General features: G+C 43.4%; 1 protein-coding gene across 1 annotated transcript in view; it reads left to right on the plus strand.

Moving 5' to 3' along the window:
• LOC112071153 (acid-sensing ion channel 2) overlaps positions 1-20,195 on the plus strand; it is a 42,452-nt gene that overhangs the window by 15,836 nt on the left and 6,421 nt on the right. Inside the window, exons 2-4 of the mRNA XM_024138616.2 lie at positions 7,310-7,437; positions 13,910-14,060; positions 15,337-15,393. Of these exons, the coding sequence (XP_023994384.2) occupies positions 7,310-7,437; positions 13,910-14,060; positions 15,337-15,393 (336 nt within the window). The remainder of the gene's footprint in view (positions 1-7,309; positions 7,438-13,909; positions 14,061-15,336; positions 15,394-20,195) is intronic.

Raw genomic sequence — 20,195 nt, forward strand, 5'->3', positions numbered from 1 at the left:
TTGAGGCTGTTCTGAGGGCAAAAGTGGGTGCAACTCAATATTAGGAAGGTGTTCCTAATGCTCTGTACACTCAGTGTATGTGATCGTATACAGCCTCATAGTGATTGAGTTAACATTGATACACACTCTCATGACTCCATCCTGACTCCCATCTGAAGCTTTGGATACTGTAGGAGAGTAMAGATTAGCCACGGCCTTCATTTGMAACCATGAAAGAGAAGTCCTTGACTTTGATTTCTCTCTCATCTTTTCACAGACGAGCCAGGACAAATTTCTCCACCTCTTTCTCTCTCTATAACGCTCCATCCCTTTCTCGCTCTATGTTCTTTCTCCCCGTTCTCTCATGCTGCTATATCTTCCTCCTTCTGTCCTCCCTCTGTTTTCCCTTTCTCTCCGATTTGATTCTGATTCTTCATTGAGTTGTTTAGATTCTAATTCCCTATTGAGTTGTTTAGATTCTGATTCTCCATTGAGTTGTTTAGATTCTGATTCCCCATTGAGTTGTTTAGATTTACCTTTACACGGTAATATGGGGAAAAGGGGCTGGACGGAACCAACGCAAAGAAAGTAAATATCAAAGCTCCCCCTCTCCTATCTAACCTGCCTACCCACTACTTACCTAACTTAGCACCGCCTGGTGCGCTAACCAAAATACAGGGGGTGGTCCGCCCAGGTCTTACCTAGTGCACCTAGACAGCGAATATACTACGGGTATATGTATGCCCGCGGGCCTCTTGCCTAAGCACTCCCTAGGTGCCTTCCCCTTCCCCCCTGGGAACAAATGAAACAGAATATCAAACAAACTAATAAACAAAGGACATCAAATAAGCTCTAGCTGAGCAACATTCTCACACAGAACATATCAACTGCTCCCAGCAACAACTAACACAGTACATACCAACGCTTTCTGATAAACAACCAACACGAAATCACAATCAAATTCTCCAGCAATGATCTCAGCCTGCCTATGATCTCTCTCTCCTGAACAACAGAAGACTGGCTTTTATAGCTTCAGAAGGCATTGGTAATTAGAGACAGCTGCGTCTTGACGAGGGGGTGGGGTCAGCTCTCCAATCATCAATTGGGGCTGACCAATCAGCTGCTTGGGGAGAATTTCAGGAAGCCATCTTCTGAAACACACACACTCAAATACAAACTACAACACAGAAACTGGGGAACGTAACATTAATTCAGCACTCTCATGCTTCTCAACTGCTGTGAGGCCTCAAATAAAACATGAGGTTGTTTATTCAACAACAGGTCAGACAGCGGGTATGATCCACACTGGAGTGGAAAATACTKCTCCGATGCCTTTTTAGTGTTTCTTGGTAATAATACACATTGACTTGTGCATACGTGTGMGTGGAAACTTGACCATGAAACACCCCTGTTTACATGAATGTCCAAATGATCAATGTTACTCATCAAATGCAACATGGAACAGCAGGCATATTTCTAGAAGGAGGACAGTGTAGTGTCAAACTTGCTGCCTGATCAAACACAAGTGGCTGGATCAGTAAGGCTACAGCATGGCAGATTGGCTGGGTAGTGGGTGTGGGGTCCAGAGTTGTGGTGTATGACAATTGGCAAACCCTCTGGCTGTGTGGGAGGTGTGTGAGGGATGGAGGGAGGGAGGTGTGTGAGGGGTGGAGGGAGGGAGGTGTGTGAGGGATGGCAGGGGAGGGAGGTGTGTGAGGGTGGAGGAGGAAGGTGGGTGTGAGGTGGAGGGAGGTGTGTGCGAGTGGAGGAGGGAGGTGTGTGAGGTGTGTGAGGTGTGGAGGGAGGAAGGTGTGTGAGGGTGGCGGGAGAGAGGGAATGTAATGTCTGTGATGGAATAGCAGAAAACAAGGTTGACCCCGGGCTATGTGGGAGAKGTGAACCCCTGGCAGCAGGGGCCCACACAAGATTAGATGTGACTGTTCTTATTTGATTTCATACACACATTCGTGGACACACACACACATACACATTCTCTCTGTCTTTCTCTCTCTCTCTAGCTCTCGCTCGCTCGCTCACACACACATACATACACACTATCTCTGTCTTGCTATCTCTCTCTTTCTCTCTCTCACACATTCTCAGCCCGTTTTCTTTCTCTGCAAGAACTGATTCTCTTATTCCCCTCTACTCCGTAATTTCTCATTTCAGCRGGAGATGGAATCACAGTTGACACGCCCTGAGAGGAAGGCAAATGAAATACCATAGTCATTTATTTCGGAAGTCCCACCCAAATACATTACCTGTGGAAACGATGGTGATAAGAATGATGATGGCGGTACTGATGATGATTATTTCAATCTAACCTTCAGGGGTCATCACACTTTCTATCTGTCCATCTCATTCAGATCAAATCTGGTGATGGGGATTTGTTGTGTTCGTGATGGACTGTACAGTAAACTCACATAGCAGTGTGTGTTGATGCTCACATAACCCCTGCCCTCCGTTCTCTCCCATCTAAATTAGTATTTCAAAAAGAATATACATTTTCCTCATAATGTACATGACACCACCATGATTACCCATCCATCCAACACGCCCCCATCTACATCGACGGGGCCGCAGTGGAGAGGGTCAAAGCTTCAAGTTCCTCAGCGTGCACATCACTGAGGACCTGAAACGGTCCCTCCACAGCGACAGTGTGGTGAAGAAGGCGCAACAGCACCTCTTCAACCTCAGGAGGCTAAACAAATTCAACTTGGCCCCTAAGACCCTTACAGACTTCTACAGATGCACCATCGAGAGTATTCTGTTGGACTGTATCACCTCCTGGTACGGCAACTGCACCACCCACAACCACAGGGCTCTCCAGAGGGTGGTGCGGTCATACTGTCTGACCTCCAGGACATCTACAACACCCGGTGTCACAGGAAGGCCGAGAAGATCATCAAGGACCTCAGCCCCCTGAACCATGGCCTGTTCACTCCGCTACCGTCTAGAAGGCAGAGGCAGTACAGGTGCATCAAAGTTGGCACAAGAGACTGAAAAACAGGTTCTATTGCCAGGCCATCAGACTGTTAAACAGTCATCACTAGCCAACCTCCACCCAGTACCCTGCCCTGAACCTTAGACACAGTCACTAGTCCGCTACCACCCGGCACTCTGCCCTGCACCTCAGAGAATGCTCCCCAATGTACATTGTCATTGAACATTGGTCACTTTAATAATGATTACATACTGTTTTACCCAATTCATATGTATATACTGTATTCTAGTCAAGGCTCATCCTATATAACACCTTTTCTATTCATATACTGTCTATACACACCATTTATAAATATATATATGACCCCTGCTTATATATTTATATAGACAGTATGGATATTCATTTTATTTAATTGTATTAACTTTTTGGATTATGTGTGTATTGTTATTGTATTGTTAGATATTACTGTACTGTTGGAGCTAGAAACAGAAGTATTTCGCTGCACCTGCAGATCTGTCTACGCAACCAATAAACGTTGATTTGGTTACTACATTATTCCACAGGTAGAGTAGAATAACAAAAAGTGAACCGTCATATGTCTCCACCCAGAACAGACACAAGACATGCTGCTTTGGTGATTCAGTACTGGGACTTGCTTCCCGTCCTACAAGGCAGCCACACACACACACAGCACCTGTTTGATTTCCTATTCCACACGTTACCCCGTCCCCATCCCAGACGTCACGGTGCGTTTCCTTTCTGAGTGCAGGTAGCTGTGTGATGGATGGCTGCTGGGTGATGCCGTGGTGGGCTTTGTGTTCTCTGTCACAGCCGTCCCTTTAAAGAAGCTGGCAAACCCTGGGTGCCGTGCTCCCTCTGCTCAGTCTTCCACTGCTTTCACTGTTCCAGTCCAGCAGCCTGATTGAAGCTGTTGCCTGTCAAACATGGAGGAGGATGGTCTGCTTGATTGAATGCACAGCAACATGGCTGCCGGATGAGAAGACTGCGGAGAGAAAGTTATTGATTTGAATAAAGCCTATTTTCCTCCAAACTCAGTGTGTGTGTGTGTGTGTGAATGTGTGTGCGTGCCCGTGCATGTGTGAGTGTGTTAGCACATCTACCTGTGGAGAATTTGTGTGCGGGTCTGGATGATGTTTGTCTGGAAGAGGGTCTCTATGCTTTGGAGAATGTCTNGGGAGGGAGGTGTGTGAGGGGTAGAGGGAGGTGTGTGAGGGGTGGAGGGAGAGAGGGAATGTAATGTCTGTGATGGAATAGCAGGAACAAGGTTGACCCCGGGCTATGTGGGAGAAGTGAACCCCTGGCAGCAGGGGCCCACACAAGATTAGATGTGACTGTTCTTATTTGATTTCATACACACATTCGTGGACACACACACATACACACTCTCTCTGTCTTTCTCGCTCTCTCTAGCTCTCGCTCGCTCGCTCACACACACATACATACACACTATCTCTGTCTTGCTCTCTCTCTCTCTGTCTCTCTCTCACACACTCTCAGCCTGTTTTCTTCCTCTGCAACAACTGATTCTCTTATTCCCCTCTACTCCGTGATTTCTCATTTCAGCCGGAGATGGAATCACAGCTGACACGCCCTGAGAGGAAGGCAAATGAAATACCACAGTCATTTTTTCGGAAGTCCCACCCAAATACATTACCTGTGGAAACGATGGTGATAAGAATGATGGCGGTACTGATGATGATTATTTCAATCTAACCTTCAGGGGTCATCACACTTTCTATCTGTCCATCTCATTCAGATCAAATCTGGTGATGGGGATTTGTTGTGTTCGTGATGGACTGTACAGTAAACTCACATAGCAGTGTGTGTTGATGCTCACATAACCCCTGCCCTCCGTTCTCTCCCGTCTAAATTAGTATTTCAAAAAGAATATACATTTTCCTCATAATGTACATGACACCACCATGATTACCCATCCATCCAACATGCCCCCATCTACATCGACGGGGCCGCAGTGGAGAGGGTCAAAAGCTTCAAGTTCCTCAGCGTGCACATCACTGAGGACCTGAAATAGTCCTTCCACAGCGTGCACATCACTGAGGACCTGAAATAGTCCTTCCACAGCGACAGTGTGGTGAAGAAGGCGCAACAGCACCTCRTCAACCTCAGGAAGCTAAAGAAACTCAACTTGGCCCCTAAGACCCTTACAGACTTCTACAGATGCACCATCGAGAGTATTCTGTTGGACTGTATCACCTCCTGGTACAGCAACTGCACCACCCACAACCACAGGGCTCTCCAGAGGGTGGTGCGGTCACACTGTCTGACCTAAAGGACATCTACAACACCCGGTGTCACAGGAAGGCCAAGAAGATCATCAAGGACCTCAGCCCCCCGAACCATGGCCTGTTCACTCCGCTACCGTCTAGAAGGCAGAGGCAGTACAGGTGCATCAAAGTTGGCACAAGAGACTGAAAAACAGCTTCTATCGCCAGGCCATCAGACTGTTAAACAGTCATCACTAGCCAACCTCCACCCAGTACCCTGCCCTGTACCTTAGATACAGTCACTAGTCCGCTACCACCTGGCACTCTGCCCTGCACCTCAGAGAATGCTCCCCAATGTACATAGTCATTGAACATTGGTCACTTTAATAATGTTTACATACTGTTTTACCCAATTCATATGTATATACTGTATTCTAGTCAAGGCTCATCCTATATAACACCTTTTCTATTCATATACTGTCTATACACACCATTTATAAATATATATACGACCCCTGCTTATATATTTATATAGACAGTATGGATATTCATTTTATTTAATTGTATTAACTTTTTGGATTATGTGTGTATTGTTATTGTATTGTTAGATATTACTGTACTGTTGGAGCTAGAAACAGAAGTATTTCGCTGCACCTGCAGATCTGTCTACGCAACCAATAAACGTTGATTTGGTTACTACATTATTCCACAGGTAGAGTAGAATAACAAAAAGTGAACCGTCATATGTCTCCACCCAGAACAGACACAAGACATGCTGCTTTGGTGATTCAGTACTGGGACTTGCTTCCCGTCCTACAAGGCAGCCACACACACACACAGCACCTGTTTGATTTCCTATTCCACACGTTACCCCGTCCCCATCCCAGACGTCACGGTGCGTTTCCTTTCTGAGTGCAGGTAGCTGTGTGATGGATGGCTGCTGGGTGATGCCGTGGTGGGCTTTGTGTTCTCTGTCACAGCCGTCCCTTTAAAGAAGCTGYCAAACCCTGGGTGCCGTGCTCCCTKTGCTCAGTCTTCCACTGCTTTCACTGTTCCAGTCCAGCAGCCTGATTGAAGCTGTTGCCTGTCAAACATGGAGGAGGATGGTCTGCTTGATTGAATGCACAGCAACATGGCTGCCGGATGAGAAGACTGCGGAGAGAAAGTTATTGATTTGAATAAAGCCTATTTTCCTACAAACCGTCGGATCTGTGTGTGTGTGTGTGTTGTGTGTGTGTGGTGTGGTGTGTGTGTTGTGTGTGTGTTGTGTGGGTGTGGGTTGTGGGTGTGGGTGTGGGCTGTGCGTCCGTGCATGTGTGAGTGTGTAGCACGTCTGCCTAGGGGAATTTGTGTGTGTCTGGATGATGTTTGTCTGGAAGAGGTCTCTATGCTTTGGAAATGTCTTGCTGCCTGTGTCTTGTAAGTGTCACTGTGTGTTGGTGATGAATCATCAGCTGCAGTTGTGCCTGTAGAGCTGTCCATGGTGCTGACTCACCTTGACCTCGCTAGCCCTCTGAGCTGCTCCTGCCTTTGTAGCTCCCTGATGGCGCCCGGGTTGCCATAGTGTGTGTGTGCGCTTGTGCATGTGTGTGAGTGGCTGGGTAACAGCTCTGTCATATGTATAGTTAAGAGACAGCCAGTGGAATTTCTACTCCTGCTCCTCTATTTGATGTTGAGCCGAGGCAAATGGCTGGCTTTCCACTGAACGCATGTTATCCATATAGAGGAAGAAGGCAGGCAGGGAAGCATATGGCTCTCATTCACAGGCTCACCATTCATCTACTAAAGGTGATTCATAAAGGAATTTCACTGTCTTTTACTTTGTTCAAGTAATTGTGTGTAATTTAGGTACTTTTAAGTGGTGTTGTGTGTGTGTGTGTGTGTGTGTGTGGTGTGTGTGTGTGTGTGTGGTGTGTGTGTGTTGTGTGGTGTGTGTGTTGTGTGTGTGTGTGTGTGTTGTTGTGTGTGTTGTTGTGTGTGTGTGTGTGTGTGTGTGTGTGTGTGTGTGGTGAGAGAGTACACACTGGGATTGCAAATATTCACAGTTTGTGAACCTGTGCAGATGTCCTTGAGTTAGTCCTTGAGTTAGTGTGATAGTAACTGTTAATCTCCCTGTGTGTGTCTATGTTTTCCCCCACAGAGGAGACAGCGTTCGAGGCGGGAGTGCGGGTGCAGATCCACAGCCAGGCAGAGCCCCCGTTCGTCCACGAGCTGGGCTTTGGCGTTGCCCCGGGCTTTCAGACCTTTGTTGCCACTCAGGAGCAGAGGGTAGGTGCCCTTTGACCTAAGTTATTACTGTACACACTGAATAGGTCTGCTGCAATCTTCCTGACACTTTTCACTTTTAGATTTCAATTTCAACCTCCTCCTGACTGGAGCTTATCTCTCCGAGATGAAAAAAGTGCACTTCTGATAAAGAACATTCTATTCAGGTGTGTGGGGGGGTGTGTGTGTGCGCATATACAGTTGAGGCAGGAAGATTACAATACATGGATGCCAGTTGTGATACAAACCTTATCAAAACATAAAGGCCTATGGGCTAGGCTACACGAGGTGTGCGACTAGGATTAAAAAAGTAGCTAAAAAAAGGCATTTTCTCTTCCCTTACACTGGGCATCATTCACAAGTGATATTATATAATTCACAAGTGATAGGCTAACCCTTGAATGAGTAGGTATTCTTAAACTTGCCAAGAGTGTGCAAATCTGTCAGCAAGGCAAAGGGTGGCTATTTGAAGAATCTCAAATACCAAATATATTTTGATTTGCTTAACACTTTTTTGGTTACAACATGATTCCAAATGTGTTATTTCATAGTGTTGATGTCTTCAATATTATTCTACAATAAAAAAAATAGTACAAATTTAAAAAAAAAACTTGAATGAGTAGGTGTTGTAAAACTTTTGACCGGTAGTGTATATGTGTGAAATTTGTTTTGATTTAGAATGYACCAATATCATGGACCTCTCTCTCTCGAAACTGTGGTTCATTTTCATGCCAGCCAGGTAGGCTATACTCCTGTTGTAAATATAAGCAATGTGCTTAATATTAGTAAAGTTGAGAAGTAAATATAATAGGCCTAGCTTATAGATCCTCCTCTTTTTAATCGAGGCCATCACCCTGTTTTCTCGTGGAATTGCATAGCCTATAGAAATGTTGAGCAACATGAACTCACGGGCTCTCATGAAGTGTTTGATTAGATTTTCGATAACATTTGCATTGATGTCAGAGTGATTAGAGGGACAATAGAGTGCTGAGTACCAGGCAGTTAGRAAGTTTTGTAGGCTACTAATGACCATCAGCAGCATCAGAGCTTGGAGAAACCTAATTAKCGTGGAATTTGACTGCCTTCATGACTCGTGACCAACGGTGTGGCGCTAATACGGTCACCACAACAGCCCTAGGTCTGACCTCTTATCTCTGTCCACTCCCTGACTGGGAGTATCTCTCTTTATCACTCTGTCTTTCTCTCTGTCTCTCTCTCTCTCTCTCTCTGTCTCTCTCTCTCCCATCTTCTCTCTCCCACTCTCCTTCTGTGACCGTGGAGATGTTTTTATCTAAGTTGCCACAGGGAGTTGGCTGGATTGCCCTTGTCTTAGCTGACAGATTCCTGTCACTATTCATCTATTTCTCCTCATACTTCAAATCGCTTATGTCTCCAGCATATACATGAGATGCCTGTTCTGCAATTAAAATCAAATCAAATCAAAATCACATTTTATTTGTCACATGCGCCGAATACAACCGGTGTAGACCTTACAGTGAAATGCTTACCTACAAGCCCTTAATCAACATAGCAGTTTTAAGAAAATACCTACGAAAAAGTAAGAGATAACAATAACAAATAATTAAAGAGCAGCAGTAAATAACCGGGGTACCGGTACAGAGTCAATGTGCGGGGGCACCGGTGTCGAGATAATTGAGGTAATATGTACATGTTGGTAGTGTTATTAAAATGACTATGCACTCATAATAACAGAGAGTAGCAGCGATGTAAAAGAGGGGGGCAATGCAAATAGTCTGGGTAGCCATTTGAGTAGATGTTCAGGAGTCTTATGGCTTGGGGGTAGAAGCTGTTTAGAAGCCTCTTGGACCTAGACTTGGCACTCCGGTACCACTTGCCGTGCGGTAGCAGAGAGAACAGTCTATGACTAAGGTGGCTGGAGTCTTTGACAATTTTTAGGGCCTTCCTCTAACACTGCCTGGTATAGAGGTCCTGGATGGCAGGAAGCTTGGCCCCGGCGATGTACTGAGCCGTACGCACTACCCCCTGGACTTTTTCCACATTTTGTTGTGTTACAGCCTGAATTTAAAATGGATTCATATTGTGATTTTTGGTCACTGGCCAACACACAAAACCTCATAATTTCAAAGTGGAATTATGTTTTTTGAAATTTGTACAAATTAATTGAAAATGAAAAGCTGAAATGTCGAGTCAATAAGTATTCAACCCCTTTGTTATGGTATGCCTAAATGATCTCAGGAGTTTTACAGTTGTGACTTAAATCTGCTTGAAAATCTATGGAAACACCTGAAAATAGTTGTCTATATGATCAACAACCAAAATGACAGAGCTTGGAGAATTTGGAAAAGAATAGTGGAGAAATGTTGCACAATTGAGGTGTGGAAAGCTCTTATAGACTTACCCAGAAAGACTCACAGCTGTAATCGCTGCCAAAGGTGCTTCTACAAAGTATTGACTCAGGGGTGTGAATACTTATGTAAATTGATATTTATGCATCCCATTTTCAATACATTTGCAAAAATGTTTTAAAAAAACGTTTTCATTTTGTCACTATGGGGTATTGTGTGTAGATGAGTGAGAGAGAAAAATCTATTGAATCCATTTTGAATTCAGGCTGTAACACAACAAAATCTGAAATAAGTCAACGGGTATGAATACTTTCTGAAGGCACTGTACATATAAAGAAGAAACTGTACAATAAACGTATAATAAACTGTATACTCCCATCATTTAAAAAAGGGAATGAAGAAGGAAGATTCAAAACATTTCCAGAAGTTTGAAAAACAACACACGTCCTGAAGAAGATGAGAGGAGGAAAAAGAAAGAACAAGTCTGCCAGCGATAAGCATCCAGAGAAGGTCTACTGTACAGCGGAAGGCAGGCAGGCAGGCAGGCAGGCAGGCAGGCAGGCAGGCAGGCAGGCCCCCTGGGCCGTAGAGCTCCCAGCAGTCTCAGCTCCAGCTCAGCTCTGTCTGTGTGACTGGCTCTGTGTGACTGACTGGCACAACATCATCATCCTTCATCCTCCCCATTGCACCAGCACAGTGGGAAACGCAGTAGATTTAGACACCAGCTAATTAACTCCACTTTGCACTTTGAATTCAAAGATTCCCCAGACTTCCTACTGTGGCTTGGCCCTTGTTGTGTTCCTGCAGCGTGSCACAACTTTAGTTCCTGARAGAGCCAACCCGAGGACATCTTGTGAGACGCCATGTGATGACCATGCTTATAATCAGGCTGAATATAGCCGATATGTRTTAATGATTAGCAGTACTGTGGGGACTTTGTAAAASTACAATGGCTGCCTGTGGTCATTGGTGTGCGATTGTAATCAGATCCAACCAGACAGCTCAATAGTGAGGCGGAGCTGAAGTCATGCACTCAAATGAACTCGTATTATTACTTCCAGATAAAAGCCACTTCATCAAAAAAATAAGTGCACAGAAGCCAAAGAACACAGCCACTATAGGCACTTAATAATGCATGAACACAGACACACACACACACACACACACACACACACACACACTAGATTGCCTGTGTTCTTTGATAACCCTCTGTATTTTGTCATTATTTTAAGTATAAGGGAGTTTCAAATATTAAAGTGTTCTTTGCTATGCTTTCCACAGAAGTCACAAGGGCATTCCRYTGTCTGTAAATTACAGTTCCATTAKAGACCCTGAGCCTCTCTCTTCTGGATGGGTCTCAGTAATGTATTTTTGGTCTTGYCAACCTAGTGTCCATGGGAGAGGGATGAACTGATATACTATACTSTACTGGTTCGTTAATAAAACTCCAAACTCACAGCTCCAATTTTCAACAAAATCCCCAAAGTTAGCAAATCCATGTAGAGCTCCCAAAGCCTAATTCCAAATCTTGAGTCGACAACTTTAATTATGCCCCTTGTTGATTCAACTGTTGCATTTTAGTTTTGATCAGTTTCTAATATGCTTTCTAATTGCTGACGTGCATCCCAATGGCAGAGTGTGTGGTCATTGATGAATAATGTGTGGGGAGGGGCAGAGAGGGTCCTGGCCGTCATTGGAGTGTATTTAATCAGGTCATCAGATCACCCCATAGTGGGCGCTGACATCTATCTACTCTGATGATTTGATATTTGATTACAGCAGGATAATAGTGTTATACATCAGCCAGAGCCCACTCCAATTAGGACAAGAGGAAAGATTAGCAGAGGTATGAAGGTGATGGGAAAGGTGATGGACTGACTGCCGCTGAGGAGCACCTGCCTCTCATCTTAATGAAATCGACAGTGCTGGGAAAGTCTATCTTCTAGAAGTGATGAACAGCTGGCCTTTAGGGACTTTTTAATTGTGAATGGAGACCTATAGGTGTCACGTTCCTGACCTGTTTTCTGTTGTTTTTGTATGTGTTTAGTCGGTCAGGGCGTGAGTTGGGGTGGGCATTCTATGTTGTGTGTATCTATGTTGGTTAATGGGTTACCTGATATGGTTCTCAATTAGAGGCAGGTGTAATTCATTTCCTCTGATTGAGAACCATATTAAGGTAGGATGTTCTCACTGTTTGTTTGTGGGTGATTGTCTTCCGTGTCTGTGTTTGTCGCGCCACACGGGACTGTTTCGGTTTGTGTAGTCTATTCCTGTTCTGCGTGTTTATGTAAGTTTTTCCAGTTCAGGTCTGTCTATGTCGTTTTGTTATTTTGTTAATTATCAAGTGTAGTTCGTTTTCGTCTTGTTTAATAAATTCATCATGTCTTCATTACCCGTTGCGTCTTGGTCCAATCTCTCTCCTCAAGACGATCGTTACAATAGGAGCGTGGCCAGACCTACAGTATATGAGTGAGGCCAGGGCTAATTTGAAATGTTTTGATTTGTTGGCTTCAATAGTCGTGTTTCAATCGAGCTGTAAAGGAGCAGGTTGAGAGCTTCAAGTTCCTCGGTGTCCACATCAACAACAAACTAGAATAGTCCAAATACACCAAGACAGTCGTGGGTCCTGAGATCCTCAATAGTTTTTACAGCTGCAACATCGAGAGCATCCTGACTGGTTGCATCACTGCCTGGTATGGCAACTGCTCGGCCTCTGACCGCAAGGCACTACAGAGGGTAATGCGTACGGCCCAGTACATCACTGGGGCTAAGCTTCCTGCCATCCAGGACCTCTACACCAGGCGGTGTCAGAGGAAGGCCCTAAAAGTTGTCAGCCACCCCAGTCATAGACTGTTCTCTCTACTACCGCATGGCAAGCGGTACTGGAGTGCCAAGTCTAGGACAAAAAGGCTTCTCAACAGTTTTACCCCCAAGCCATAAGACTCCTGAACAGGTAATCAAATGGCTACCCGGACTATTTGCCCCCACAAAACCTATTTTTACGTTGCTGCTCCTCTCTGTTTATCATATATGCATAGTCACTTTAACTATACATTCATGTACATATTACCTCAATTGGCCCGACCAACCAGTGCTCACGCACGTTGGCTAACCGAGCTATCTGCATTGTGTCCCACCGCCCACCACCCGCCAACCTCTCTTTTACGCTACTGCTACTCTCTTTTCATCATATATGCATAGTCACTTTAACCATATCTACATGTACATACTACCTCAATCAGCCTGACTAACCCGTGTCTGTATGTAGCCTCGCTACTTTTATAGCCTCGCTACTGTATATAGCCTGTCTTTTTACTGTTTTATTTCTTTACTTACCTATTGTTCACCTAACACCTTTTTTGCACTATTGGTTAGAGCCTGTAAATAAGCATTTCACTGCAAAGTCTACACCTGTTGTATTCGGCGCACGTGACAAATAAACTTTGATTTGAAAATCAACGTCTCGCTTGCTGATATCGAGGGAATTCTGTGTTCGAGTTAACAACAGCAAACTAATCTGGATGCATGGATACAGTATCAGTCTCTGATTGGAGGGATTCTTCTCCAATGTTATCTGTGCTAACAGACATTCCACAGCCAAATCTGACCTGGCAGGATYAGGATTATTTTGYTCCAAGAACTGGTATTTGGCTGAGGAAACTGCATCTCCCACAATGCAGGGGGCGCTGGGTGATGGATGCTGAACGGAGAGTAGCGGAGCGGCTGGAGAGGGCCGCCTGCGTGCAGGGCAGATGGGTGCTCACACAGCTTCTCCTGGTGTCCCTCTCGCCTAGTCTGCTGTTCCCGTCTCCAGAGCCATGGGGATGGGGTGGGGGCGAAATGGGGGAACATTTGGAGCTTTTGTGTTCTTGGAACCTGTTTTCACAGCGAGAGACTGTATCTGTGAATGTGTCCCACTCAGACCAGTCTGTTGGCCAGACCTTCCATTTGTTCCTCTGTCATCTAGCCTGCTGTGTTCTAGAGGGCCTTTTGGAACCTCTCTCTGATGGCTCTAAATCACAATAACACCATGACATCTCCTATGTGTCTATGGGAGTTTTAGACTTCAGCTGAGTGTTTTTCCCTGTCACTCTCTCTCTCTCTGTCTCTCTGCTCAATCCCCCCACTGTGTCTCTCCTGTGTTGTAGCTGACCTACCTGCCTCCTCCGTGGGGYGAGTGTGAGTCCAAGGCCCTAGACTCTGGCTTCTTCCAGGTCTATAGTGTGACAGCTTGCAGGATCGACTGTGAGACACGCTACATRGTGGAAAACTGTAACTGCAGGATGGTGCACATGCCCGGTAAGAGCACACACTTTCTTTCCCCTTTTCACACTAAACAAAACATGTGGATAGAGTCTGTAATATAGCATTGTCTGAGCCATGTGCAAAAGAAAAACAATTGTTTGGGCTATGTGCCATGTTTTTTCATCAAGGACTATTTGAAGACATAGAACATTTACATTTACATTTAAGTCATTTAGCAGACGCTCTTATCCAGAGCGACTTACAAATTGGACAAGGTGAGGACAGTTTGATAAAGGAGTTACAGTAGTTGTTGTGGTTGATAAAATCATCTAAAGTCTGTGGTGGGTTTGAAAAGGTCAAAGAGCTGTAAGGTCAAGATTTGTGTTGGTGTATTAAAGCTTTCTGCTCCAAGGCTTGTCTATCACCTTGCTCCACACAAAGCTCTATTTCTCTCTCACACTCTCTTTAGGTGTGGTAGATGTTTGCATGTTGCGAGTCTCCTTGACTGCTTCCACAGTAGGGTTGCAAAGGGAGGGTATATTACTGGAAACGTTCACAGTTTACCATTAAACTATCAGAATGTTGGTGTCTTTCAAGGATTTTGTGTAATCTGTCATAAAACATCTATTGTCCCTTGTGGGTACTCTAGATGATCCCAGGTGTTGTCTATGGCCCTCTGTGTGGCCGTTTCACATGCAGAATACATCACATCATTAAATAAGATGATTTTAAAATATCAACAAAAACAAAATAAATATGACATAGCTGTAAAACAATATAATAAATATATACCATCAATTTAGGGAATACCATTGGTGTTTAATATGAGAGTTTCATCATAATATCCTTTATAATTTTTTTACACACTTTAATTTATTTGACTATGTCAATATGTATTTGTTGTCAATCTTTTGGTATCAAATTGGTGGCAGTTGTGAAAAAGTCAATAGTTGGAAGAGTTGCAGAGTTAATTGAAAATAATGCTTAGATGTTTAGATGCTTTTTTCATGATGTTTCTCTTGACCCATATGGTCTAGAAACTCATGGACAATATGGACACAGATTTATGTTATTCAAGTTTAAATTACCAAAGTAACGATAGATTGCCATAGATTTTCTGTTAATTACCCCAAATTACTAAAGATTCCGGTAACTTTAGTAAATCACTGATAGCTTTGTAACCATATTCCACAGAATCTGAGCTGTTTACAGTTTGTTTTTCTCAAACTCATAAGTCATTCAGAGGTACTACATTTCATAAATATATCTAGCAGAAAAGCTGAATCTGAACTTTCCTCCCCTTCCTTCTGTGCTCCTTCTGTCCTTCTAGGTGATTCTCCATTCTGTACCCCTGAACAGTACAAAGACTGTGCCGAGCCTGCCCTTGGTAAGTCTACAATATGAATGCACACAAACGCACACACTTACATGTCTTTTTGTCGAAGGTACTACGCAGCGCACAGACCCCCTCGCGCATTCAACATCGTCAAGTTTCTTTGTAGGCCTATTTGTCAGGAAAACTGTGAAGCCAGCTGTATCGCCTATTGCCTGTTTCTGAGTCTTAAATTAAAGAATGTGAACAAATGTTGTGTCTGTTTGCTGCTTTTCATTAAATCATGCATAGCTGTTCTTTATATGGCCTAAAATACATTTATTCATATGGGCAGAAAATTATCTATAGGCTATAGCAGTGATCACCAACCGGTTGATCGCGATCAACTGGTCGACCTCCAAGGCATTCCCAGTCGATCACCAAACATTTCGGTAAAAAACCCAACAATAAAGCTTTCCGTTCCTATTTTTTTAATTATTTGTTTCGCACTGTTGATGGTAGATGCAGTTGATTCAGCAGCCCTAGCTCCGGGAAGGCAAAGTGTCCCCATTTTTAATCATTTCATGATTCTGAAGGTAGAACTCCACCTACCCAGCAGGCCCAGAGAGCAAATCAAGTGCACCTATAAGCCTGTTTTTATGAGTAAGTACATTACATGTTTAAGTTGTTATCCAGCACTGTCAACACTTTGTTCAACATTTTTATGAGCCATAAAATGTATGTTCTCCCTACTTCCACTCACGCTATAACCAGCACTGCATCTGCCATAGATGAGCATAGCAAAGTGTTCCGATAAGCTTGCCTTGTTATTATTAGCAGCTTGTGTCTTATTTAATATCTGGGAATATTTCACTTTCTCTGGTCATAGGAGTAACAACATGAATTGGTGCATGAMGCATAAATAATGCAGTGTGAATMTAGTTTTTCCATCAGCTAAGGGAGGGAGAGCGGAGGGACGGTATTGTTGAGTCAAATGAGAGGCAGCCTCACCGCTGCTCCCTCCCTCCCCTCAGACTGACTATCAGATGCTGGCCATCAGTACAGTAAAAACATATATATATATGTATATTATATATATATATATTATACTCACTCAGCTGTGCCTCAAAAGTAATACAACAATTGATCCTGTACCAGTGTGATCATATACCATTTATAAATATATATAATTTCAAAATTGGTAGGGCAATTCAAGCATAGCATAGTGATAATGTATTGGGCCTATAGCCTACAGCACAAACCTCATTGCTACAGAACAGTTTTAATTGGTTAATGTTGCATAGGCGTAAGTTTAAGTCATGTTTAAAAAATACATCTGCGGTAGATCTCAGCTTGCGTTATAGTGCAGTAGGCTATACATTGCACAAGAAGAGTATAACCTATTTTAAGAGATTTAAGAGAATGAATGCAAATGTATGCTGCTAATGAATAATAACTAGGCCTAATTGATTACCTTTGAAACTCTCCTCTTTGAACTGCCGGATCTGAATAAATGTGTTGGATGGATGGCTTCGATAGTCCAGCAATCGAATTGCATGTCTTTCATATGCTAATAATCCAAATATTGTGCTTAAAAAGATCTTGCACCGCTACCCTCCTCATTCCTTATTATTAGAGGAGGTCAGAGAAAGCTACAGTGGAACCCGAGTTTATCCTCGGTGCGTGGAAAAAATATCCTGCTGCATGAAGGCTACCCCTACAGACAGGAACGACAGACAGCAAATAAGTCCTTCTGGAAGTGCACCGAATATCACACTTTTGAAATGCCGACGTCGCATAACCCTGAATGATGAGGTTAGTGTCTGGATACCTGGTTCTTTCAGTGCCCGGAACATCAACTGGAGGACCCCCTCACATACTTTCAGTCAACATGGGTTGGGGAGAAAGTCGGACTCATTGGAAGAAAGCCAATGTTTCCCATATGTAATGGCTTGTTTAACATAATAATGGTTATAATTATTTTCTTACTATCTGATGACATCCATGCCCAGCCAATATAATTGGGTTGCTAATATGCTTCTACCTATTTATCTTATTTTACTGAATTTTGTCGCTGCTACGCATGACTGTACTGCAACGGACTTGAGGCAAGACCAACAGGAGTTGAGAGCTGCATCTGAACTGTTTTCGTTAGAATCTTGGCGCTACCCTCCCCCCCATCTCTGGCAAGTTCGTCGAGGCATTGCACAACAAGCAGCAAGGAGGTGAAACGTAGAAGGGAGCACAAACTTTGCTGCATTCCAATCCGCCATGGCAAAGACCACTGCTACCAATAAGCAATAGAAGGATCTGAAGTCGCTGGTTAGCCTAACAACCACGACTCAGGATGGCGTCTTACTGAAGACGCGTTGCCTACACGGTTTCAAGTAGTCAGTTGGAATACTCCAAAATACATCTGAGAGCATAATGAGCACACCTAGTCTAATTGGACAAGTCAAGCCTTATCAATAGTTCAACCCTTCAATGACTCTCAAATCCTATGGGAGCAGCAAGATGCTAACCCGGTTGGTTCGTCCGGTGGACAGGAGAGGACCAACAAGAGCGCAGCGCTGGGTTAGTGTCATCTTTATTTACTATAATACATGCACCAAAACTGAACACTTCAAATTAGAAAACAACAAAGTGAAAACCGAGAACAGTTCTGTCTGTATGCAGACACACAAAAGACTGACAAACAACACCGCATCAAAACCCAACGAAAACAGGCTGACGCTTAAATATGGTTTCCCAATCGGGCAGTGGGACGATCATAACGTAACGATTGAACAGCTAGGCCTCTGAATTGAGAACCATATCAGGCCAAACACAGAAATAGATAAAATCATATGAAAACGAACATAGACAGACCGTCCAACCAACTCACCGCACCTGACCATAACTAAAACAAAAGACAAAAACAAAGGAACTAAGGTCAGAACGTGACACAAACACTAAGCACATCTTGGATGATTTGTTTGTGAACTTGTTTTAATGGAACGCTGTCATTGTCATGTAGCACTACTTTTAAGCCTAACTTTTTTTTGCCAACGTCAATTTTTGTAATTTTGCTAGAGTCTTTTTTGTTGATTAAAAAAATGATTTGTAGTCAATTTGGTTGGTGTTTAGTGGATGGTGTAAATAACATAGAGAGAACAACCAAAAGCCATGATTTAAAATGAAAATAGATTGTAGAAACTAGATATAGGTCTAGATATAGTATAGGCTGTTTTTAGCCTTCAGCCTTTATATAACCATATGAATGAATTGATATCCACTCAGTGGTCAGTTTATTAGGTACATCCATCTAGTACTGGGTCGGACCCACCTTTGCCTCCAGAACAACCTGAATTCTTCGGGGAGTGGAACCGTTGCTCAATTGGTATCAAGGGACCTAACGTGTGCCAGGAAAACATTCCCCATACCTTTACACCAACGCCACCAGCCAGTACCCTTGACACCACGTGACTCACTGTCTGTAGGAGTGAACCAATTTTGTGAACGGGATGGTGTACCTAACAAACAATATTCTACCCATATGAACACATTTATTTTAGGCTATTACTGAACCAATTTCTGTAGGCAATATTGCCTATACAACACGACCATCAACTAGATTCAGCCACAGGCTGATCTTTTTCTTGAGCGGATGGTTTGGGGGCCGGAACATAATTACAAATCATTTGTAGATTGCAAATTGACCGCAAGAAGCCCAAACAAATATGTTTGACTAAAACATTTCAAACCTTGCTTACGCTTGAATACGATGTGTCTCTCTATTACGCATGGGAATACTTTGGAAAAGATTTCTTAAATTAAAATCTCTTGGAGCTGATTTCCTGGTGTTTTTACAGTCTTTGATGTCAACAATGAAATAAAATGAAAAAATTGGGGGGCCAAATTTGGCCCATGGGCCGCCAGTTGGGGAACCCTGCTATACAATATTCTGCCAATATGAACAAATACAATAGCCATACATGATTTAATGAAAAGCAGTAAACATACATATTTAATAACAGACTCATGAACAGAACCAGGCAATAGTTAACATACACAACATGGTTTCACATTCTTTAATAACAGACTCATAAACACAATCACACAACAGGCTAGAGTGCAGGCTGTACAGCGCACTTCACAGCTTCCCCGGTGCTTRACAACRTCCCCAGGAAACTCGTAGTCTCAAYTGGACAAAAGAGTAGTGTTCGTGGTAAAATATTATGCGTTGCTGCAGTGCTTCGTATTAATAGAATACTTACCGGGAGTGCAACACCTCCCTCCTCCTCTCTCTCACGCCTCCTCTTGTTTTTGCTGTTTGGTTTGATTCGGCAGAAATCATTTGACATCATAGCATTCCTGTTTCTCCATGGGCTAGGGGACATGAAGATAGCATGAAGGAAAGGCATAGGTACATTGTGTCAACACAAGTGTCTTACCAATTCCCAAAATATTTGACACATTCCGTATTAGTTAGCTACACATGTATTATTGATCATTCATAGAGAATACAGAAGTTCTCTCGTTGTGCTGGTTGGCCCTGGTATCTAGGATTAGTATTTACTCAGCTGTTTTTTTTCCTCTAGAAAAGCCAGGTCTAGAAGCTTCCCTCGGTTCATTTTACTTTCATACTGTACTGTATATATTACAAATAAGGAATCTGTGTTTATCTGTGTGTAGAGAGGAGGGGAGCTGTATGCATTCACATACAGTAGGATCATTCACATACAGTAGGATCACTCACATACAGTAGGATCATTCACATACATTAGGATCATTCACATACAATAGAATCATTCACATACAGTAGAATCATTCACATACAGTAGAATCATTCACATACAGTAGAATCATTCACATACAGTAGAATCATTCACATACAG

The sequence above is a fragment of the Salvelinus sp. IW2-2015 genome, unplaced genomic scaffold (genome assembly GCF_002910315.2).
Source record: "Salvelinus sp. IW2-2015 unplaced genomic scaffold, ASM291031v2 Un_scaffold1532, whole genome shotgun sequence".
In the NCBI taxonomy this organism is placed as follows: Eukaryota; Metazoa; Chordata; class Actinopteri; order Salmoniformes; family Salmonidae; genus Salvelinus; species Salvelinus sp. IW2-2015.